This window comes from Vicia villosa, unplaced genomic scaffold, assembly GCF_029867415.1.
Source record: "Vicia villosa cultivar HV-30 ecotype Madison, WI unplaced genomic scaffold, Vvil1.0 ctg.003259F_1_1, whole genome shotgun sequence".
NCBI classification, from domain to species: domain Eukaryota; kingdom Viridiplantae; phylum Streptophyta; class Magnoliopsida; order Fabales; family Fabaceae; genus Vicia; species Vicia villosa.
In genome coordinates this window covers 78,901-104,795 of record NW_026706155.1, presented here as the reverse complement: position 1 = coordinate 104,795, position 25,895 = coordinate 78,901, and the positions used below count along the sequence as shown (strand labels likewise).

The 25,895-nt window shown below is 31.8% G+C and overlaps 1 protein-coding gene across 3 annotated transcripts; it reads left to right on the top strand.

Moving 5' to 3' along the window:
* The first annotated feature begins 1,616 nt into the window (after window positions 1–1,616).
* LOC131640664 (probable 2-isopropylmalate synthase) lies at window positions 1,617–24,521 on the top strand. 3 transcript variants are annotated; one of them, XM_058911046.1, is made up of 10 exons: window positions 1,617–2,170; window positions 2,288–2,501; window positions 7,123–7,203; window positions 11,359–11,451; window positions 11,546–11,632; window positions 11,743–11,843; window positions 23,680–23,713; window positions 23,798–23,872; window positions 24,226–24,310; window positions 24,404–24,521. In XM_058911046.1, the coding sequence occupies exons 1-9, from the start codon at window positions 1,665–1,667 to the stop codon at window positions 24,301–24,303; spliced, it is 1,269 nt and encodes a 422-aa protein (XP_058767029.1). In that variant the 5' UTR covers window positions 1,617–1,664; the 3' UTR covers window positions 24,304–24,310; window positions 24,404–24,521. The 3 variants fall into 3 exon arrangements, with proteins under 3 accessions (XP_058767029.1, XP_058767028.1, XP_058767030.1); XM_058911045.1 differs by having other exon boundaries at window positions 24,226–24,471; XM_058911047.1 differs by lacking the exons at window positions 23,680–23,713; window positions 23,798–23,872; window positions 24,226–24,310; window positions 24,404–24,521 and adding an exon at window positions 17,844–18,650.
* Window positions 24,522–25,895: the final 1,374 nt, after the last annotated feature.

Sequence of the window (25,895 nt, the reverse complement as noted above, 5' to 3'; positions counted from 1 at the left end):
CTAAATATTCACAAAAACCAATAAAAATTTGCAAAATATTTTATGTGGTCCCACTCCCTCCTCATTCAACATGTTGAATGTTTTCAATACCAATTAATTCACCTCACTTTCAACACTCAATTCAACACCTCATTGTAAACATTTAACTATTGAAAAAATTATTCAACACCTTTATTATACATAGCTAAGTGTTTTAAGAGAACTTATGTGGTTTGCATAGATCTAGAATTGTACAGCTTACTACTGTCTTTCAAAATAGAATTCTTATCTCTTTCAAAATAGAATTATTAGTTGAAAGAGGCTCGTACACTGTGATTTCTGTCCAAATTATGAGATGCTAGAATACACGAAAATTTTGTCCCCAAAAAGTAAACATGTGGGTTATCTCTTCTTATAGACTTGACATAATCAATTGCTAACAAAATTACTATTTCATCCTTTTTCTTTTCCCACTTAATATGACACATATTATCTATGAAGGTTAATTTTGAATTGCCTCATTATTACATTATATTAAATTATCAATAGAATATTAGTTAAATATATTATGGGTCTTGCTAAGCAATGGTTAAACATTTCAAAAAAAAATTTTATAAAAAATTTAATATTTTAATTTTTGAGGTATTAAATATGTAGATTATTTATTATTTTTAAAATTTTAATTATTGTCCCGAGGATATTGGTTAATATATATATATATATATATATATATATATATATATATATATATATATATATATATATATATATATGGGGACGACTCAAGTGAGAACACTTGGTTATTATGAGAAATGAGAACAACGAATCACGACCATTAAATTTTGATTTTGTTGATTTTAATGGACTGGATTGGTTTCTCTTTCTATGATCCTTAGTATTTATTTTAAATCAACATAGAAAGAGAAACCAATCCAATCCATTAAAATATCAACAAAATCAAAATTTAATGGTCGTGATTCATTCTTCTCATTTCTCATAATAACCAAGTGTTCTCACTTGAGTCGTCCCCTATATATATATATATAGAGGAAGGATCAAATTACACCCGAAGAGTTACATTACGAGTTACACTCGTTCAATAACCACATCTCGAATTAATATTTTTTAAATTCAACCGTTCGATTGAAACATAATATCATATAGATCATACCTATAAAGTTTGAGCTTAATCTATAATGATTTACTATATCATCAAGATATCCAAAGATTAACGTCAAAATGAACTTTCATATAACGTTAATTTTGATGTAATTCAATGACATAGTAAATCATTATAGATTAAGCTCAAACTTTATAGGTATGATCTATATGATATTATGTTTCAATCCAACGGTTAAATTTAAAAAATAATAATTCGAGATGTAGTTATTGAACGAGTGTAACTCATGGTGTAACTCTTCGGGTGTAATTTGATCCCTCCTCATATATATATATATATATATATATATATATATATATATATATATATATATATATATATATATATAAACATGTGTGGGATTAGGAAGAATGCTTATTCTGTGTATATTTTAAATATTTTATCTAAAAATTATTAAAACTAATAATAATAGTGGTACTTGCATTGCAAGTAGAAATGATTTGATTCATTCATTTAAACTTATCCATTTCATTGAGTATACTTTCCAATAACTCAAAAATCTCCTATGGCAACAATCGGTAATCTTTTATACATTCCAAACCAAATTCCTAGACCAACCTATGTTCGCATATTGGACACCACCCTCCGCGACGGCGAACAATCCCCCGGTGCCGCAATGTCTTGCAAGGAGAAACTCGACATTGCTCGATTACTAGCCAAGCTACGTGTTGATGTCATTGAGGCAGGATTCCCTTCTGCTTCAAATGACGACTTCACCGCCGTTAAAATGATAGCTGAAGATGTTGGCAATTATGTTGATAGTGATGATTATGTTCCTGTTATAGGTGCTCTGTGTAGGTGCAATGAAAAGGACGTTAACATTACATGGGAGGCTGTAAAACATGCAAAAAGACCAAGAATTTGTACTTTTCTAGCAACTAGTCCCATTCACATGGAATACAAACTTAGAAAGACCAAAAATCAGGTACTCAAGATCGCTCGTGATACGGTGAAGTTTGCACGGAGTTTAGGTTGTTGTGATGTCTCATTTACCGCCGAAGATGCTGCCAGGTTACACAACATAACTTGATTATTGTGATTGTTTTTGGGTAATTGGAAACCATAGAATTAGCATATTTTGGTATGTTTATTTTCTTATGAACTCTGTGTTTGTGAAACTGAAACTAGATCGGAGAAGGAATTCCTTTATCAAATTTTGGAAGAAGTTATTAAAGCTGGGGCACAAACATTAGTCATAGCTGACACTGTAGGCATAGCAATGCCATTTGAATATGGAAATCTCATAGCTGATATAAAAGATAATACTCCTGGAATTGAGAATGTTATCATTGCAACTCATTGTCATAATGATCTTGGACTTGCTACTGCCAACACCATTGAGGTAATTTACCATACAAATGTAACTCCTAAAGGTTGATATGTTGGGAATGTTTGGATTTCTTACTTCTTAGTGCACCTTTCAACTCTAAAGTTTGAGTCCTACTCTATAGGAGTGTTTAAATTTACCAGATGTAAATAAAATCCGGTCGTGTCCACACCTTCTAAGGCACTCAACAAAATACAAAACTTTAAAATCTTTGCACTCATTCTGATTTAATTCCCTAATCCAATTAAGCTCCCATCTTTTTTCTCCGTCCTCCCCCACTCTACACTCCGAAGCCTTCGAGTTTTTATCGCAAGATAACAGAAACAAATTGTTGAAGGTATTTTTTAGAATCCCTCTGTCACACCACCAATCAGTCAAAAAATTAGTCTTGTTTATGTATTGGTTTGTCGCTGCAGTGCCAGGTGCTGTTGTTCTTCTGCAGATGGTATCGTTCTGTATAGCGTTGCATGTATTTTTCTATATGCTGGTCAAGTCTTGAAGTTCACTTGTGGTGGATGTTATTCTGTTGTACAGGGAGCTTGCTAGTATTGGAATTTTAAGTTTTTTAAGTTGCTTTGGGGCTGCTTTGTTAGAAGGTGAGTTTTGTAAGTTTTGTGTAGCAGGTTTTTTTACTGCTGTGCAGTTTCTATTTAGCTAGCATTTTTTGTTCTAGTTTCTTTTTCAATTTAATGCACTGTGCATTTTAGCTTTTTCAAAAAAAAAAAAAAACCATAAATCATGAATCATAAAAAAAATCAAAAAACAAAGAAAGGTTGAATTGTTTTTAATGTCTTTGGATCTTCACGAAAACCACTCAATTTGAATCGGATTTATAAGTAATTTTTCAAAACCAATCTAAAAATAAAGAACCGCATTTATATATTCTAACATTTATTTATTTATTATTTGTTATAATTAATTTGTTTTAGTATTATTTATTTTTTATTATTTAAATATTATTGATAGTTTTTATTTTGTAGTAATTTTATTTGTTTAAATATAATTGGTATTTTTTATTTTTTTTAATTTTATTTGTTTAAATATAATTGGTAGTTTTTATTTTTTAATTTAAGTTATTAATATAGCATATGTGTTATATATATATATATATATATATATATATATATATATATATATATATATATATATATATATATATATATATATATATATATATATATATAATTTCAACCTATTATTTTATAGTATTTTTATAATATTAATATTAATAAAAAATTATAATTTATATTTTGAATATCCAAAATTTTATCAAAATTAAATTTGTGAAATTGAATCAAACTGGATTGAATTTTTCTATCTAATTATCCAAAACTAACTCAACAATAAATAATTTAATTTATAGATCAAATACATTTTTCAGTCAAAACCAACCTAATATGTCCAACAAATTAGGGGTGGAAGTGGATAAAAAAAACAAATTAAAGAAATAATCAAAACCAAATCAAATTGAAATAAAAAATGGATTGTTTTTTATTTGGTTCCAAAAGTGAACCCAACTATTGAAAATCAAAGTGGTTTGGTCGGTAATTGGTTTAAATTTTTAAGAACCGTCAAACTGATGAATTATATTCTAAATATTTTATTTCATTATATCATAAAGCCCAATTTTTATATTGGTCCAACTATTCTCCACTTTTGTTTATGTTTCTTTTCTTTTAGCTAAACACATAATTAAAACCAAACTCCAAACATTAAAAGTAGAAACAATAAGTCACAAACACTTTCTCTTGCTAAACTACTGCTCTCTTTGTTGCCACTATTGTTGATCGCTGAACCGTTGTTCTGATATGTTATGATCACCTTTTTCGTGTTCAAGTTCTCTGTGTTAGTTTTCATCTTCTTCTTCAACGAAATTCTTTATAGTCTTGTTACAAAATTTTATTGACATGTGTTTGATAGAGCTGTTCAAAAAAATCCAAGAACTAAACCAAACCACCAAACCAAATCGAACTGAAGTTAAAATAACTGAATCGTTTTGTTTGGATAGTGAACGAAACCATTATGCACAAACAGTTCGAGAACTAAACCGTAACTAAAACTAAATCTGAACCAAACCAAAACTGAAAATGAAAAATATTTAAAACAAGTTAAATTTTTATTAAAAAATGAAATATAGCTTAACGGTTCGGTTCTTTGATAAACGGTACGGTTTGAAAAAAATTGTCCTCTAACGCTTCTGTACAATTTCGAAACGATATACTAAACCAATAATTTTGGTTTAGTTCGGTTCTTAGTAAATTGAAATGGTTTGGTTCAGTTTCAGTAAATTTTTACTTTAGTTTGATTCGGTTCAGTTTAGTTTTTCTCACGAATCATACCATGTACAACCTTAGTATTTGAGGTGTGAAACATGTTAATTTATGTAGATTAAAATATTTTATTTTAATAATTGTGTTTTATTTGATATGCTTTCAAATTTCTTCCTAACTTTGTAATGTCAGTTGCCAACTTTTATATTTAGGATGCAAATAAAAATCATGTCACTAATTCATATGAATTAAAAACAACTTGTAATTTGTTTGAAAAAATAAAGCATTAAATATATTATATAAAAAAAATTATTTAAAAATAAAATAATATAAAATATACCAAAAACACAATAATGGAGAATACATATATAAATATAAATTATATAATGTTTAAATAAAAGCATTATAAACCGTTCAACCAAATCAAACCAAACCGAATCAAGCTATTTAATTTGGTTCGATTTCATTTTTAAAAGATATTAAAAATCAAACCAAACCAAACTGAAAAAGATATCATCAGTACGTTCAAACTTTTTTTAACCAAAAATTAATTCAAAACAATCCGATTAGACCCCTACCTCAAACACTTCTACTCCTTCTATTAGATGCTACTCCCTCCGTCTCACAATAAGTGTCCTCTTTCCTATTTTTATTTGTGTCAAATTATTTGTCCATTTAGAATACCAAAGTAATATTTATTACCACTAACTTACCCTTATTTATTGTATTTTAATTCATTTAAGTACTCCACTATCTATTATTAATAGGGTTATTTTAGTAAATAAAACTCATTTTATTATTGAAATCAACATAATTAATTATTTTCTTAAAAAGTGTGAAAATCTCAAAGACACCTATTGTGAGATTTTTTTTTTTGAAGAAGCTAAAAATTCATTACTAACAAAAGATCCTTCAAGTACAAGACGACCTTAGAAGACTACAACACGGTAAAACTCCAATCTAAAACTAACCCCGAAAAAATAACAGACAACACCGAACAACACAACACCTAAACATAGACTAGCATATATTATTCGAAATACATTGCAATGGATTAAGCATCCAAAGATGATAATCAACCGTAAAACCCATAAAATAAGATTTCAACCACCAGTACGATTGAAGCTTAACCTTTTCAACAATTGTCATCACCTACAAACGCGAAATCTGAAAGATCCGTTGATTACGTGCTTTCCAAATTTCTCACACAACTGCTATCCGAATGACATGCAAGACAATACGATACTCCTTATCCTCCCCCGCCAAAGCCACAGAATAGTCATGATGGTCCCTCCATTGGCCCTGAAAGACCGACACAAAACCAAGCCACCCTGCTAGGATCGGCCAAACAATACTTAAATGCGGACACCGGACAAAAAGATGATCCCTATCCTCAGTCTCTATACAACCATTAGAACAAGTTTGATTCTCCTCCGTTAAAATATTACGCCGCATCAAATTATCCTTTGTCGGTAATCTATTACAAATTAACCGCCAAATAAAAATATTTACCTTTAGGGGCACCACTTTCGACCACCAAACCTGAGAACCACGGAACAGCTGAACATCCCCTGTCATCGTTAACAAGTGATAAACACTGCTAACATTATAACAATGTGAAGAATGAAGCCGCCAGACCCACGAATCCTCCACCGCCTCTCGCAAAACCATTGTCCCCACCTCCCGTATGCAATCCCCCAACAACTCTTCCTCTCAAGAAAACAACCGTCTCCGCCAACTCCTTGCCTGCCCCCATCCCCCACCCTAAATTAAACATTTGAGCTACCGTTGCTTCCTTATATTCCGACAAGTCAAAAAGCCTCCTAAATCTATCCTCCAACACCCCTCCCTCTAACCAAGGATCCCTCCAGAACAAGGTATTCTCACCATTACTAACAACACGCTGAATATTCTCAGCCACCCACCCAGGAACATTCGAACCCAACCCTTGACGAGTTGTGTTTACACTCCGCCACCACACCGATCCCCCCGCTGCCCCTATATTCAACCGCCCCCCATTATCACCATATCGGAATGCTAACACACGATACCACAAAGATGTCTTCTCTACCAACATCCTCCAAATCCATTTCCCTAATAACGTCTCATTAAACTCCCTTAACTTTCTGACGCCTAACCCTCCATTCTTATTACTCGAACAAATAGTATCCCAATCAAATCACGCTATCTTCCTCCTCTCCTCCGATCCTATTGGGAGATGGAGGGAGTAATAATTAATTGTGCTGGATAATCAATTTGGTAAATAATTACCATATAATCATAACTCTCCATTCAATTTGTTCTTAGTAAACATAAAATACCAGAAACTATAATACATATTTTCTCTATTCATTTTCTTCTTTCAGGGTGCACGTGCAGGTGCTCGACAATTAGAAGTAACAATCAATGGGATTGGTGAAAGGGCCGGTAACGCTTCATTAGAAGAGGTGAGTTAAGACAATATGTTTTGGTTTTTTTTTTAATTATTTTTAGAATGTTACATATATTTTAAAATTATTTTTTAAAATAAAATATTAACTTACATAATTATTCTTAAAATTTCATTTTAAATTTTTTATCCTTTTACTATATGTATTTATTCATATTAATTTCATTTTAATTTTTTTGAAAAAAATTATGATTTCGATTGTGATTTAATTTTCAATAATCTATATTTATGTTATAAAATATTAAAATAATATTTTTAATTTATAAACCATAAATTTAATTTATTTAATATTTCAAAAATTCATTTTCTTAAAATATAATAATAATAATAATAATAATAATAATAATAATAATAATAATAATAATAATAATAATAATAATAATAATAATATCTTTACAGAAGTTGTATATATTTTAGTTTTATTTTTAGTAAATTAATTTAAAAAGACAATATTTTGATTAACATACTATAAAAAATTGTATCATGTGTTTAATACAATTTATTATAAGAGATGTTTTTGGATATTTGTTTGGCCATATTAATTTATATAAAAAGGTAACAATTCTTAAATATATTTATTTTTAAAACACCTTTTTACTCTTATTTAAAAAATTTTATTTTTTAATATTAGTGCTTCTATTTAATGTCTCACAATTTTATGTGAGTAAGAGCCTAATCAACACAGTCCAATATCAGATTTTTTGTTGCCACCCGTTGCATGATAATTCAATCCAAACATCCCTACTTTGAAAATAAGAATAAGAGTAAAATATTATTGGTGTTTATCTAGTAAGGATAAAATGAAGGAACAAAGTTGAAATATTTTATAAAAATTGAGAGCGACAGTATTAATTTTTAGAGTTATAATTAATTTTATAAAAAAAATTAATTAATTAAATAACTAACTAAATAGAATAGATTTGTTATTTATTGAATATCTTTAAATTGACATTCTACTACTATAGTTTTATTAATATCACTAATTAATAATCAAAAAGAAAAAAATACAAATATTAAAAGCCTAACCAAATAATAATAAAAAATGTCAACTAATAATATTATTTAAAATTAAACTTGAATATTTAATAGTCTTTTTTTCTTTCTTTATCTTAAATATGTGTACACATCAAAAATACTTAGGGCGATATAGGAGCTCGGAAGACTGAGATAAGTGGTTGTAGCAAGGAATCCGGCTTATAGTATTCATCCGAGTAAGTCTGAGAATCTTCCTTACTCGGTGCATTAACAAAGTCGGAGGGAGCATCAAATCACCACCTCGGTCGTCGGCTATCCCTAGTCGGATGCGACAGTTACGAATACGAATGGACACTTGAACCGTTACACAAAGCGTTATGCTTCTTAAAGAGGACGCCGAAAGTTACGATTGTTAACATTATTGGGGTCTCCAAGAGTTGCTTCATGAAGGCTTAAGTTCAATAGTACATAGGTATAAATAAGGGTTCCCACTAGATGGATAAGAAAAACATTCATTCTTGAGTTCACGCATACCATTCTCATGCAACTTGAATCCCTTAATTCATTCAATCACCCTCTTAGTTTTACTAATACTGTTGCAATCTCATTGGATTAGCTTATACGAGGTAATCCATACGTGTTTTAAAGGAACACATTGTTGTCCAAAGTTCAATTAAGTTCTCCATTTAAGTGTAACTAAAACAGCTAGAACACCTTAGCTAAATTATTATGAAATTGTATTGCAAAGAAACATGGAGGTCTAGGGCTTTAAAACCTCATCAAAATGAATGAGGCGTGTATTGCAAAGATGGTTTGGAAGATAGAAAGAGGTGCTACAGTTTTTTTGTGCGAGGTGTTAAGGATGAAGTATAGCAGGCTAACTAGACGCAAGAATAGTATGGAAAACAAAAATTCTGACGCTAGCTTATGGAAACAGATAGTTAAAACTTGGCCTATGCTTTTTTCAGGTGATAGATTGGTGATGGTAGAAGAATTGACTTTTGGGAAGATTGTTAGATGGAAAATGGCTTAAAGGTTATAAAGGCTTATTAATGTACTTCTGGAAATTCAGAGCACTCGCTTAATTAACCTTGTTTAAATTAATGGAGATTGGAAGTGGAGCTTCATCTAGAAGATGTGCCAGCAGAAGTAGTGGATCATATTCAAGCTTTAGAGCCGCCTGAGAAGGATTGCACAAGGGAAAATATGTGTATTTGGAGAGGAATCACAACTGGGAAATTCACCATTTCTAGTGCATATAGCAACATTACAGAAGAAAGAAATGAGCTGATAGAGAAAGAATGGAGAAGGATTTTGAAGATTAGAAGTCCATAAAGGATTCATGTCCCGGTGTGGATGATGCATCACAAAAACATTAAAACAAATAACTACTTAAGCAAGCTTAAGCTTAGTAATCCTTTTTGTGAAGATTGTACAAGTAAGGAGGAAACTAATCTCCATGTTATGTGAGATTGCAATACGGCAAATCAAACTTGGATTGGGTTGTTGCATCGAGACAAGAGAGCCCTTTTTTTAATGCTACTTTTGAATACTGGATGAATATTAAATGAGAAATAACTTGGGGAAGGAGAACACTCACTAGAAGGTAGTATAGGCAATAGGGTGCTATCTCCTTTGGCAATGGTGTAACATGAGAAATCACAACCAAGAGTTCGTGCTACGTGATCACTTGGCTCGGGAAGTTCTGACAAAAGCTAAGAGTTATAATCATGCCATGTTACTGCGAAATCCCGTGGTGCATCAACCTATACGCAAAGTAAGAATACGATGGAAACCCAATTAAGAAGGATGAATTACGTTAAATACAAATGGAGCCGTGCAAAAGAATGAGACAATTGGGTGTGAAGGTATTGTTCATAATGAGAAAGGTGGCTGGCTAGAAGAGTATGCCAATAATATAGGCATCTGTAATGTTTACAATGGTGAGATGTGGGGTGTTTTGGAAGGTGTCTGTATGGTCCAACAGTGTAGATATGATAAAGTAAAGATCAGAATAAGAACAATAGAAAATGGAAAGGAATAAGCATGTCGAATAAAGTGAAAGAGTGCTTGAAGAACATCTCTGAATGGCGCGTTAAATTCATCGCGAAGCTAACATGTGTGCAGACCATGTTAGGTACTTGGTTTGTGCCTAAGCCCAAAAAATGTGTCAAATAGAGGAATGAATTATATTTTTTTATGTGACTAGTTGGTTAGAGGGGAATGATAGTTATATAAAGGATAGGGATAGTAAGGGAGAGGACATTGAGAGTTATCCAATTAGGAACCGTAATGGTTTGGGAGGAGAGATAATTGTCTCTTCTTTGAGGAGCTTTGCTCTGAGATTGTAGGGGTCTATCTTCTGTAATAGTTAGTGTTTTCCATTAATAATATAATTTATTTTTCTCTTGAATTTGGGTTTCTATCATTGGTAACTCTCAATGTCCTCTCCCTTTTTATCTCTATCATTTATATAACTATCATTATCCTTTAACCAACTAGCCACATCAACAAATATAATTCATTTATCTCTTTGACACGTTTGTTAGGCTTAGGCCCAAACCAAGTACCTAACAGACCGTCTGGAAAAATTCGATGCAACCATGTCGAGTAACATAAGTTTGTTTGTAGAATGCCCAGATTTCATGAATGATGTTATTAGGAGTGACTGTAATGTTGATCAATTGCCTCCTGTAGGCTAGTTTGTTACTTATAATATAAGATCATCATAAATCTTACTAATGACATAAGTAAGCTATACTTTTATTTTTTTAGTTAAGTAGTCTAGTGACTAGAATTCACCTTTTAAAGGTGAAAAAGTGGAATGTCATGGATTTAAATATGCGTCCTTGTATCTGATATTTCTGTACAACTAACAACTAAGCTGACTTAAAAAGACATTCGACTATATTTACTATTCGATGATCTATTAGTGTATTATAGCTTTATGATTAATAAATTTATAAATTATAGACCACTCTTTATTTTTTGTTGTGGTATCCTCTATAAATTATAGTTTATAGATCACAAATAATAAATGTCTCACAAATAAAAGCTGATTAGCCCAACACCACATTAAAATAAATGAATATCAATATTTAATTACCTATCATTTTTAAGTTATTAATCAATTTACTACTTTATCACAATTTTCTTTGTTTTTCTTTGTACATTCAAGGTTGTTATGGCCCTAAAGTGCAGAGGTAATGATATCTTATATGGTCTACATACAGGAATTAATACAAGACAAATATTAAGCGCAAGCAAAAAGGTTACATATTTAAAATTCTTGCGTTTTTTTTATTTTTATTTTCTCTCAATGAATTTCATTTTTTCACTTCAAATTTCATAATAAATGTAATTAGGTGGAAGAGTACTCCGGAATGTTTTTACAGCCCCACAAGGCTCTTGTTGGTGCTAATGCTTTTCTTCATGAGAGTGGCATTCATCAGGTTTGTGATATCAATACTTATAATACTTGTGAAAAAGAACACAAAGTTACTTTTCATATTATGTTTTCAATTAACACCTAAAGACACATATGAAATTTTATGCTTTATAGGATGGGATGTTAAAACATAAAGGCACATATCAAATAATATCTCCTGAAGATATTGGTCTTGAAAGATCAACTGAAACTAGTATTGTACTAGGGAAACTTAGGTATGTCATTTGCTTTTATTTTAATTAAACATTATTTATGTTTATGTGAACTTTGTAAGAATTTAAAATAGTTTAATAGGTTTTAATCTCACAAAAATCAAGACAAAAAATGTGATTAATAAAATCCAACAAAATATATAGCTGAAAAATCAAACAAAATACACGAGCTTATAATATATTCTTTTTTCAAGTCTAAATGTAAAATCTATTATCTAACAGAATACTTGAGCTTTATATATATATATATATATATATATATATATATATATATATATATATATATATATATATATATACACACACACACACACGTGTGTGTGAGAGAGAGAGATAGAGATGAAGATTTTGCTCAAGTGTGTTATCGCGAGAGGGTATTTAAGCTAATTATATGAAAATAGTGAATTTTCTCTCCAAATCTAGGTTGGATATATTTATTGGTGCTTCGGGCCGTTTCTAGAGTAAAGGAAGGAGTTTGTTCCTATTCCAAGGATTCAGCCATAATTCAAGGATTTTGACTGGATTATGTGAGTGAGTCGTGTAGCAACCTGCCCTAAAAATTAAAGATTAGAGTCGCCACCTATTCTACCAAGGCGAATAGGAAACCTACGCAGTTAAGAGATCAGGGTAAGATACTATATTCAGGTCGAGGGAAGGTGTTAGGCACCCTCAACCCTTTCCTAAAGGCTAACATCTCAAAGATAAAGGTCTATGGCAAGGCTTATAAAGAAAGGTGACAGAGAGTAATAAGAGTTAAAGGCTAATTATTTGAACATGATTAGAGTTTGGAAGAGGGGGACTCGCCTTGTTGCCAAGTGCCTACGTACCTCGTTATGGAGGATCAGAGTCTACGTAGTTCGGGAAGGGTTGTACGCCCTTAGAGTTGTAATTTGATTTGAGATGGTTTTGGAGGTATTTTGAGTTACCTATCATAGTTTTGATAATCCGTAGTTTTGAAAAGGTGTCGGGAAGTATTTTAAGGTTTGGGCGTACAACCCTGTTTTTAATTTGTACTATTAACCGCAATGATCGGTAGGTTCGATCACCATAGTTAAAAGATTATTAATTAGATCATTACCAATTTTAATCAATTAATTTGATTATCACTAATAACGAATAATGGTATTTTTTTAGTAATTTTATGAATTAATTTGTATCATTACCCCTCGTAATCAATTGATTCGATTAAAAAGAACAACGAATTAGAATGAGAAAAAAAGAAAGGTTAATCATCGCAACTAATAAGATAGTTGAAACCGTTTAACCAAATAGAAATTAATTATATGATTTGAATTTAATCAATTTAAACAATTCGATTATTACCCACCGCGATCAATTAATTTAATCGAAGCGAATAAAATTCTAAGATTGTTTGGCTAAAAGCTAAGTTGGTTAGAAAACCCTAATCCTAATGCTTGGGCTAAGCGGCCAATGGGATTGGGCAAATCCTAATGCGTTATAAACTCTTCTAGGTTGTTGTGGTTTTTATGACTAAAGATTAAAATAAAATAAATCGAATAATCTAAATAGTCGGGAAAATAATTCTAAATCCTAATTATACTATTAATATAATTTTAAAAGTAAATTATGTATATAATAAAAATGATTAAAAACCAAATATAATTACATAAACAATATAACAAAAATAAATAAAATACCAAAAAAATAGAAAGATAGAACCTGGTGTGATTCTGTGTGATGGTTTATTGAGGGAGCATGGTATGCCTTCAATCCTCTTGCGTCAGATCTGGGCATTGGTGTGATCTGATGGTATGAAGTTGAAGGTGCACTGTGGGGTCGTGAAGGGCATGCCACGCTGGATCTTGAAGAAAACCTTTGTAAAAATTAAGTTGGCACAGCAGGGGTTCGAACCCCCTCTCTCCAATACAAAGCCTTGCTGCACTTGCCATCCGAACCAGAATGATTAGTCATAAATAAATCAACTTAAATAAAATAAATATGAAGATGTATGGATAAATGGAACAGCCAAACAAATCTGGCGCTGGGGCCCACTGCTGACTGAAGGGCGAATGAGGAGAGGAGAGAGATCTATTGAACGTTGACTGTCCAGTAACATTTGGAGAGAGAGAGACGGCTTGCGCAAACTGGCCAATGAATGCATGGTCAACAAGTCCAAAGCCTCGTCATCATCTTCTTCCTCCAGACTTACGAAAATACCTGCGGCTTCTTCCATGGATTTTCCTGCGGATTTATCCGTAGGTTCATCTCCCTCAATTTCGTGATCTTATACCTGTCATGAATGACGTTAAATGAACTTAAATCTTGCCCAGATCCACTGAAAAGGTCCCTCTGAATCCAATGGTGCCCTCGTTCTTTCCTGAAACACACTGTAGAGGCAAATACGACGTGATAGCAAACTCGTGCCCTAACAATGGCACCCTTGTATTCCCTCGCGTAAATTCTACAAAGAAAGCTCAGAATTGTCCTAAACGCTATTATGAACATGTTAGTGAACGTAAATTCGATTCATATTACTTGTATGATGAGTTTGAAAAAGATACTTTTTTACCAAAGAGAGTGTATGTTGGCACGAGCTGATCTGGTGTGCTCTGGTCTTCCTCAAGGATTGAAGATCACTCCTGGTGTCCCTGAGATGATGATGAAACCTTTGGAATTCACGAATGATCACTGCTACCACTAATATTTGTTTGCCCTAGCCACTTGAATTCTTGCATCTTTAAACCCTAGCTTTTTCCTCTAAATTTCGTCCTCCCCTTGTGGCTGCCACATGTTTACTATATATATGAGAGTTATTTAGGGCTACTAAATGGCTTGATTGGCAAGAGAGAAATTTGGAAGAGATTTGATTGATTTCTTCATAAAATATTTCCAAATATGGCCAATTCTATCTTCATGCTATTTTCTCACGTGTAGTGTGGATTCAATGATCAATTTGGGACCAATTTGGATCTAAACAATTAATCATATGATTTTCCAACTTTAAATGATGATTTTATTTATTTATTTTTGTATTTAAATGACTAAATCCAAAATTAAATTAAATTAAATCACAAAATAATTGGAAAATTTTTTATGGGCTTTCAATAAACTTTATATCACGTGGATAACTCAATTTTAGAGGCCCAATACTCAAAGGTGTGCAAATAGTCAATTAGGGTTTCAAACATTTCATGAATTTTACCCAACTTGTGCAGCTTGTATTTTGATCAATTTTTATCATTTTGAGGTGTTCTTGGACTTTTTGGAAAGCTTAAAGAGTCCTCTAAATGACCCTTTTAGTTTCATCTCAATTGGAGCTTCCATACTCAAGTTATGAGCTTTGACCCAAAAGGTGTTTTTGTTGACCTTTTTGGAGGACCTATAATCTTTTGCACCATATCTCCCAAATTAAGCATTTCTGGCCTTGGCATGTGAGAGACAAAATTGTGGAGAATCCAATTTCCTTCAGAATAGGCTTTGGTTGGGAAATTTTTGATACTCCATGTGAAAGTTATGACCAGTCAAAGTTGAGTTGACTTTTCCTATAAAAACCCTAATTTGAACCTTTTGAATTTGTTCATTTCTGAGTTTTTATTAGTGGATCATGATCAACCTTTGATCAAATGATGGATATAACCTCACGTACTTGATGTTGACCATAAATCTTGAAGTTTGACTGTATTTTGACTATAGTTGACTTTTAGATCAACATAGTCGATTATTAATCATCTGAGCCATTGAGTGAGCAATCATTGGAATAGAAGCTTGACTTTTGACATGGAGGGGCTTTTAGACATATGAGATACCTTGAGATCCATTTGAGACCTTAAAAATTCAAATTTATTTGATAAAATGCAGACCCTAGTTTTGAAGATCTTTGATTAGGAGAGAGTGACTTGAATAAGCCTTTGAACCTTGAGCCATTAAAGATGCATAGCAGAGGGTAAATTTTAGGGTATGACAAGTTGAACTAGTCTCCCTTCATCACAAGAGAAGTTGGTGACGACCTCATATAAAGGTTGACTTGTTCTACATAATTAATATAAAAAATACTGTACCTCGCAGTCATAAAGCACTAAGTCAGTCAGTTTGGATATGTTAATCAAGTGACTCCAAGCACAAGACGGGAGGGATGTTGAACTGTGATATTGAAACTTTGTGATTAATTTACAACTTTTTACTTAAAACAACATCTTGTGTTAGTAGAGTTAAAAAAAATGAGATAAAAGCAGCAAAAATGGAAGGATAAAATTTAAAGGAAAGTAATTAAAATAAAGTAGAGAGACAAAGAGAGAGTTTATAGAGATTGCACTAGGATTTATAGATGTTTATATGATCTCTTGGCACACTCCTTGATGGGCTACTTTATATACGTGCAAGTATACATGATCAACTTAGTAGCAAGTGATAAGAAAGAGTATCGATCCCATCGAGATTGTATTAAACATAATGATTTTCATACAAGAAGTTGTAAAGTAATTATGAGCAATAAGAAAAATAATAATGGTGTTGTCAAGTTCAATGTTCAAGTAAAACAGATCTTAGAATAACGCAAAATTGAGAGTGGAAATATATCAAGAGTGATTGAGTTGAACTATGATCCATTATTATTTTAGAAGTGAATATGTGTGATGATGAGCAGTGTCGTGACATGTGAGGTGAGAGTGGTCAAGTGGTGTATCTCTACAACATCAATATAAAGGGAAAGGGAACAAATCTTGAAGCCTCGCTTGTAACGCTAGTATGCGTCTATTTGTATTATAAAATCCTCAATGGTAGCAGCTCCTTATATCTAAGCAAGCTAGGCAAGTGAATATCTCTATCCTAATCATTCAACCATTTTTATTAAGGAAACCGCTTGTTGTAGGACCTCTATTCAAAAACAAGCTGTAATCTACTCCTAAGTTGGCTACACAAAGAAATAGACTTATAACAGGTTAACATATAATAAAACAAGTTACTTAACAACACACCATATCACTTAAAACAAATTAAAATTAATTTCACATTGCTCAACTATAAAAGGTTTAGCTTATAATGAGCAAAATAAGAACAACACAGAGAGATCTTAAGCTAAACATTCCTAAGCAAGAAGATAGAAATGATAAACCTAAGTGTGACACTTCAATCATTTGCAATTTGTTAATTAGCAAGTGACGTCTTCCATCACGCCTCTCCTCTACTGGAACGTTGGCTCCTCCTTAATTTCAGTTATGCAAAACTTTCTAAGTTTTAGAACCTCTTTCTTCATTGCATTGTAACTCTAATTATAAAGGATTTCCAGCTGCATAATGTCTCTCTTTTTTCTTGGGCATTTACAATGATTCATTAACTTAATCCCAAAGAATAAAGCATATTCCTTTGTGTTATTGATTTTCCCTTTTCTCTAAGTCCTTCTTTTTCCTTCAGCTTGTGCTCCTCGTTACAAACGACAATAGTCTTGTGTCAGCTAAACCGAGTTAACCTTAAAACCAGCAAAAACACATTAAAATACCAAAAGGGAGTACCTATTGTGATCAACCTATTGTGATCCAACCTAATTGATATAAAAACATCTTAAATGCAATAAAACAATAAATAAAAAGGCTATTACTACTAAATACTTCAAATGTAAAAGCATGTATTAACTCATAAAATGTGGGTTAACGCACCCCCAAACTTGAATCATTATGTGTCCTTAGGTGATGCGACAAGAAATGACATAGAGAACTTCTTTTTTACAACAACCCTTTTTCTTCAGAACCAACCTTTTCAAATTCAAAAATCTTCTCAAAGGAATTGTCTAAAAAATAGGCATAACTCAGTCCTGAGGCTCAATCTTAATTGTGTGTGTGCTCTTTGGATCACCAACACGCCCTGTCATAAAAGTTATCCAGCCTAAATTCAACTTTGATTATCTCATCCTATGTTCTAAGAGTTCGATTTTCCTGTTTCAGCAAGGGGTGTTTGACTATATGTTTTTGTTACTTTATACTTAGGAGTCACACATGCATTTATTAATAATTAGATTAATTGTAGTTGTTCTACCTTTTAACGTGACAGGATCTCACTTGTAATGAGTCCAATCTGTTACTAATGGTGAAGACAACTATTGTTCCTCCCGTTTCAGGCACAGGAAATTTTCCTCAAGACATGGGCACAAGAACTTATTATTTCTTGATGAAGTGAACTTTAGCTTTATTTCATTTACACGCATTGGTGTGTTTATTAATTAGGCATATGCAGTGTGTCCATTGTACTAAGTCTTAAAACATCAGTGCTAACCTCCCCTCATTAAACCTTTCAATTTGATCTCTTTTTTCATACTAAAAAATAACTCAAACTTGTTAAGAGGCTGCCTACTTTCCAGACTACTAGAGCTAGGACAGGGGTTAACAGTAACAAAAGATTAGTGCAATAGATCCTCCTCAAGACTTTGTTTCCAGAAACTGTTAAAGTCCCAACATAATTCCTTCTAAATCTTCTAAGGTTGTTTGTCCTAAGGGGATGTTAAATCAAGTTATTCATATATTTTATTCTTTTTATTCCATAAAAACAACTACCAAAACATAATTAAACTTAAAAGAAACATGCATGAATTTCATTAATCCAGGGTTCTAAGAAGCCAACAAAAACAAAAGCAAACAAGTTGGAAACAACCAACAGAACAACAAATAATAAACTAACAACTAAAAGCAAACTAGAAACAAGACAGTTAACCTGACGGGTTATGGCACGACAGAACAAGACAATAACTATGAATATAAAATTAAAATTAATCATGAAATGGTTTGTAGGTCAAGTGTGAAATACCTGTCAGGCTACAAGCTGCTGGTTTTCCTCATTCCATATTTTTTGGACTTTTTTCTATTCTTCAACACTTTCTCTACTTTCTTCATCCAACTTTATTCAACCTCAGGAGGCATGAAAGAGGTCACCTCATGGACACCAGCATCCTTTTATTTCAATTTCTTTTTGTTTAGTTTTGGGGAGGACACAAAGGCCTTTCCATAATTATTCCTCAAAACACAGTATACTGAAATCTTTAGAACTGACAAAAGTGGAATCTTTTGTGTAGGTGTCATGTCAGGGGTTATCTCCAGTGTTTCATACTTTTTCAACCAAATTTCATCGGGTGGCTTTGGGTGGAGGACTTCTTATGTCACCATCCTCCTCGAGTTCTTCTTTCTTCATGAACATAATCTTCTCAAACAGTTGACCTTCCATGGTTTTCCTTATCCTTTGAGAGAATGGTGGAGATGGTATTTCTCGAACAAAAATTCTTGATGCCCCATATTCTGGATCGTAAGATGTTGTCTCTACAGCTGCAGGTGACGTGACAAAATACTTCACCTTTTGCATATTTGGATTTGATAAATCAACAATTTGTGTGACAATATGGGTTGAATATTTTAGCTTCTGGAGTGTCCTCATCTGATATATCAAAGGGCTTTAGATCTTCATACTCCCATGAGCTTAGAGTAGTAAAAATTTGAACAATTTGAATCTCTAAATTTTTTATACTCTCACTTTGAGCTTGAAATTGTAACTTTGTTTCTTGCATGAAAGTTATTAAAATAGATTCTAGCTGGTAGGTTCCATTAATTACCACAATTGCATTATGAGCAGAACTAGGGTGATTTATCCATCCTCCACAAGCAAAATCAGCGCCATATGTCATGACAATCAGTGGTGCAGGAACTCTCACGACAGGCGGCATCATAAAGGAATTCAACATGTTGTGTATTTCAGCCAGTTGAACAGCCAGAATAGTGGTTTGAGTGACCTTCATTATGGAGAAATTAACATGTATATAGCACTCTTGCACACCTTTCGTGTCACTAAAAGACATAAAATGTCAAATACTCAAATTTAAATTTAACAAACTTCAATGAAAAATCAAAATCTTAATGAAACAATCCCTGGCAACTCTAATACAATTTAAGGGGTTAGTTTATGTACGTGCAAGTATACACGGTCAAATTAGTAGCAAGTGATAAGAAAGAGTATTGATCCCACAGAGATTGTATTAAGCATGATGATTTTCATACAAGAAGTTGTAAATTAAACATGAGCAAAGAGATAAATACTAATGTTGTTGTCAAGCTCAGTGTTCAAGTAAAACAGATCTTAGAATAATGCAAAGTTGAGAGTGGAAATATATTTAGAGTGATTGAGTTGAACTATGATCCATTATTATTTTAGAAGTGAATATGTGTGATGATGAGAAGTGTCGTGACATGTGAGGTGAGAGTGGTCAAGTGGTGTATCTCTACAACATCAAAACATGCATATAAAGAGCAAGGGAACAAATCTCGAAGCCTCACTTGTAACCCTAATATGGGTTTACTTGTATTCTAAAATCCTCAATGGTAGCAGCTCCTTTTATCTAAGCAAGCTAGGCAAGTGAATATATCTATCCTACCCATTCAACCATTTTTATTAAGGAAACCACATGTTGTATGACCTCTCTTCAACAACAAGATGTAATCTACTCCTACGTTGGCCAAAAAAAGAAATAGACTTGTAACAATTTAAAATATAATAAAACAAGTCACTTAACGACACACCATATCACTTAAAATAACTTAATATTAATTTCACGTTCCTCAACTATAAAAGTTTTAGCTCATAATGAGAAAAATAAGAACAACACAGAGAGATCTTAAGCTAAACATTGCTAAGCAAACAGATAGAAATGATAAATCAAAGTGTGATGCTTTAATCACTTGCAAGTTGTTAATCATCAAGTGACGTCTTCCGTCACGCCTCTCCTCGACTGGAACGCTGGCTCCTCCTTAATTACAATTCTGCTGAATTTTCCAAGTTCCAGAACCTCCTTCTTTATTGCATTGTAGCTCTATTTATAAAGGATTTCCAGCTGCATAATGTCTCTCTTTTATATTGGGCATTTACAATGATCCATTAACTTAAGCCTAGAGAATAAAGCATATTCCTTTGTGTTGTACTATGATAGTACAATGCACATAGGAGACATCATGACACCGTGGCATAATTGCAGCAGCAGTAGTAGTGTGTTAGCAACAACAATAGTGTGACAGCTTCTCATAATTTTGTCTTGTAGTGCTTCCTTCTTATGCTTTGAATATGAATGGTTTTCTCCCTCTTTTTCAGCACAACAAAATTTCTCCTTTTCTCTAAGTCTTTCCTTTTCCTTTAGCTTGTGCTCCTCGTTACAGAAGACAGAAGTCTTGTCTCAGCTCGACCGAATTAACCTTGAAACAAGCAAAAACACATTAAAACACCAAAAGTGAGCACCTATTGTGCTCCAACCTAACTCATCTAAAAACATTTAAAATTCAATAAAAAATAAATAAAAAGGCTATTACTACTAAATACTACAAATGTAAAAGCATGTATTAACTCTCAAAATGTGGGTTAACACTCCTCTCCTTAAGAAATTCTTCTTGAGAATTCTAATAAAAATAATATATTTGATCTTTTACCAGGTTATGTCTAAAAACCTTTGTACAATCAGGTGTGACATTTTAACAGGGTGATCCTTTAAACCATGAGTGTCACACTCTTGATAAAATAATTGAACACCAGTACAACAAAAACCTCATAAGTATATTTCACTCAAACAAGCATTAAGGAAACTTTTAGTGAAAGAGAATAAAATAGAGATAGGTAAGAATAAGAAATTGATGATAAGAATCCGATATCCGGTGTTACTTGAAATGATGGGAAACCCCCTATTTGTTAAAGAAAGTGTGGCTCAAAATGGAAACAATTCATGGGCTTTAAAATGTTCATAATCGATTATGCACATCATATAACCGATTATGCAATTCAAATATGGAAGGTTTTTAAATAGCGCCATAATTAATCAATTATAAGCCATAATAATCTATTATGAGTCATTAAAAAAGAAATTATCGACTAACCTAAATATGATAATTAATTATCTAGTGTAAACTACACTCATAAAGGATTCTTTAAGCTAGTAACCAACTAGATAATTGCGTAAAACATTTTCTGGTGATTTTAACAAAATAAGAGGGTACTCAAAAACATTTGGTAAATGTGTGAGATTTGTCTTAGTATCTTATGAGTTACTCTAACACATTTATAATACTCTGGTCACTTAGACAATATGCTAAGTGCACAATCGAACATGCAAGCTTTCACACTTCCACTCTTTCTCAACTTTGAAGCTTCAAGTTTCTTGGTACATTATGTTTGACTTCAGCACTTCCGTGGGACCCTAAATCTTCTCTCTAATGAGGTTTGATATAACTTCAGGATGGGCGTTATCATCAGAGATAGTGGGAAAAGCAACATGATTCCACCAAACATGAGAGCCATCATATAAACCACCATGACCAAAATATAAGATTTTTATTTGGTATTCGTGAAGGGACCACATTGATCAAGCAACATGATTCCACTAAACATCAAGGTCATCATCAAAACCACCATAATTAAAACATCATATGCAGTCTATTGAAGATGCAAACACATATTTCAGTGAAGGTATAACAATAATATGACTGATAAGGGCAAGAATCCTTGAATGAAGGTCTAACCATAATATACCTTATAAGGTGGCAAGGATCCTTCTGTAAAGGTTTACCAGTAATATGTCTGATAAGGATGCAATGTTACTTTTGTGAAGGTCCGACAATAATATGCTTGATGAGGAGAAAAGGATCATTTAGTGAAGGTCCAACAATAATATGTTTGATAAGGGAACAAGGATCCTTCAATTAAGGTCCAACAATAATATGCTTTATAATATGACAAAGATCCTTTAGTGAAGATTCAACAATAATATGTCTATAAGGCAGTAAAGATCCTTTAGTGAAGGTCCAACAATATTATGCTTGATAAGACAACAAGGGTCCTTCAATGAAGGTCCAACAACAATATTCAAATAAGATGGCAAGGTTTCCTTTGTAAGGGTCCAACAATGTTTCCTCCTAGAGAATGATGATGTTTCCAAATATTCAGGCTTGATTCTTGATGAATTAATTTGACATCTTTTGTTCTTTGTTGATGATGATAAAAGCTACATATAATTTTAATAATAACTCCTCACTAATGCCTTTGATGAGACATATGGTGCTACAATTTGAATGTGGTTCACATAGAAACTAGACTTCCAGTGGTAAAAACTTATTATACAGTTGGATTAAAAACTTTTCTATCAAAATCATTAGCTATAAAATCTATTGTGATGTGAAATACAATATTTATTTGCAAAGAGACGAGTGACGACCATGCATTAGCTGTTCTTCTTTATAAAATAAAAAAAATACTCATGAACAACACTTTTTCTAATCCTTTAATATGAGAAAGAAGCAACAATAACAATAATAAAACGGGTCATGCGGACAACCAACCCCTAAAATATCTTAAATGAGTAAGTTCTGATAATTGCTATCTCCAAATGGATAAACATAATAAAAAAAAGTTATGAGTGGAAACTATATTTTGATTTTTCAACACTTCATTCTCGCTGTGATTGTGGCCAAAATGGTGACCGCTATAACCACAACACAGCAACAAGTTCCATTAACTGTGGATTCCATTAAGCAGCACAGAGATGCGATTGTGGCAACTATAGCAACATACAGATAGAAAAATAAGAGAATCATACTCTACTTATACTCCTCAAACACAGGGCTTTATCAAAGGGTGTGAGGCTTTGGGTTGGATGAGTTAGAGCATGTACTTATACTCTACTTAAACTCGTCTTATGATCCTTTTCATGAGACTTTGGGTTGGATGAGTTAGAGCATGTACTCTTATAGTCCGATATTATTTTTTTTATTTTGCTTATAGTTAAAAAATAGTTTACTTAATTAGTAATTTCTCGCTTAATTTATGACTTATTTTCTCTATTTTATTAACTATTTTACCCTAATTATATCAGTGGACGCCAAGCTTTGAAAAAAAGACTTGAAGAGGTAATCATCATTTCATTGATAAGAAATAAAGATATATTACATATTTGTTACTTATGTTTCATGACTTATTATATGTTATTTCAGCAAGGTTATATACTAAAGGACGATGAACTTGAGATTCTGTTTGCAAAATTCAAATTATTTGCTGGGACAAAAAAGGTAAATAATTAATTATGTTTTTCTTATGAATATAATATAAATATAGTTATAAGAATAAATAATTTTGAAGGAATTTATAAATAATTTATAAAACCCAATTCATTTTAATGAGTTATTTTTAACATTGAAATATTCTTCAAAATAATTTATAAATATCTACTTAATAAAACTTTCAAAGTAACTTACTTATAAGAGTTTAATTAAACTTACCTACATAATTGATTAGTCAACAAACTTAATATAATGCTTGTTGTGTTTATATATGAGTGTAATAAAAATATATTGCATTCACTATGATTATTAGATGGCTTTCTTCTTACTATCTGACTTTATTATTTTATGTTCTTATATAGAGAGTAACAAATGCAGACCTCAAGGTCTTGATGTCAAATGAAGTATACCAAGATGAACTTGTCTACAAAGTTGTGTGATTTCTAGGTAAATTATAATATTATTTGATTAAAACTATATGTTTGGTGCAATGACTCAAGTAAAAATTCAAAACCAATTGTTCACTATATCTAAATGTAGGTGACTTGGTACTTTTGAATCCTAAATGCAAAAATGGAGCAAATACTACTTTGAAAAGAAATAATTCATATTAGTAAGTACTACATTAAAAAAAACTAAGGTATTGTACGAGTTTGATTAGAATGTATTTGAATAATTTTTTTAAGAGATGAATAATTAATTTTTGTTTGTTTAGTTTTATTCAATTTATTTATTTTTAAATAATTTTATATTGTTTGAATATGATTTTTTTTATGCGTTAAATAAGGGTTTTGACATATGTGTAATCGTAAAAGTTTATTTTATTATTTATTTGAGAATTGGAAAAATAAATATTGTCTTTTAAGAAAAATGTACATAATTTTTTACAGATTATATATTCTTTTGGTTTCTATATTCAAGGTTTTTGAATGTTGTTAAAATAAAAGAAGAAGAAATTGTTGCATACGATATCAAAAGAGAAAGTACATATGGTACCAAAAGTGATCTAGAACGCAAACAAACTAAATTATTTTAAAAATTGATTGAATTTTTTGTGGAAAAACAATAATGATTAAAATATTCCTTGTCATTGAAATTAAATTAACCAAAACAATAGAGATGAATGAGAGAAAAACGAGAGAAAGAGAAGAGAGAAAATAATCTTGTATTATCATATTCAAGTCATTTTTAACCATTTTTAACCAAATATTTACCAACTTCAAGTCCACTTTTCAACCAAATTTTCCAAGTCATTTTTAACCAAATTTTTTACCAACTTCAAGTCCACTTTTCATGATGATACAAGATGAATAAATCCAAACCATGAACATGAAAGTTCACTTCAAGTCCACTTTTCATGATGATACAAGAAGAGAGAAAAAATTTCTAAGTCATTTTTAACCAAATTTCTTACCAACTTCAAGTCCACTTTTCATGATGATACAAGATGAATAAATCCAAACCATGAACATGAAAGTTGAAGTACATCATCCAAGTTTTCCAAAAAGTCCTAGAACACTCTTTGATTTTACTTGAGCAAGAAGTTATGAATTTTTGAATAAAGCTTCATAAAATAAGTTTCAAGCATAACTAGTTTCGCATTTCACCAATTTTTCACAAGTTCTTCTTCAATTTAGCACATGTTTATGCATTATCATCAACCGAGATCAAGTAGAATATTTTCGAATCATTTCAAGGGAATACTAAATACATAGTTCACTTGCATGTGAAAAAGTAATCATTACAAAATGAGGATTTTTGTGAAAATGGTAAATCATCAACAAATATCTCCAACTGCCAATTTGATAACTCATAAAAGAATCCAACTTGCAATTGGGTGGATGAGAAGTGTAGCAACCTGCCTAAAAATTATAGCTCAGAGAGTCGCCACCTATTCTGAAGGGCGAATAGGAAACCCTACGCAGTTATGAGATTCAGGGTAAGATACTATATTCAGGTCGAGGGAAGGTGTTAGGCACCCTCAACCCTTTCCTAAACGCTAACATTGCAAAGATGAAGGTTTATGGCTAAC

Bases quoted from the DNA above. Each gene is read 5' to 3' on its own strand.
- LOC131640664 (XM_058911046.1), top strand. From the start codon at position 1,665: ATGGCAACAATCGGTAATCTTTTATACATTCCAAACCAAATTCCTAGA. The intron at 2,171-2,287 runs GTTACACAACAT...AACTGAAACTAG, and splicing joins ACCGCCGAAGATGCTGCCAG to ATCGGAGAAGGAATTCCTTT. The intron at 7,204-11,358 runs GTGAGTTAAGAC...TGTACATTCAAG, and splicing joins GTAACGCTTCATTAGAAGAG to GTTGTTATGGCCCTAAAGTG.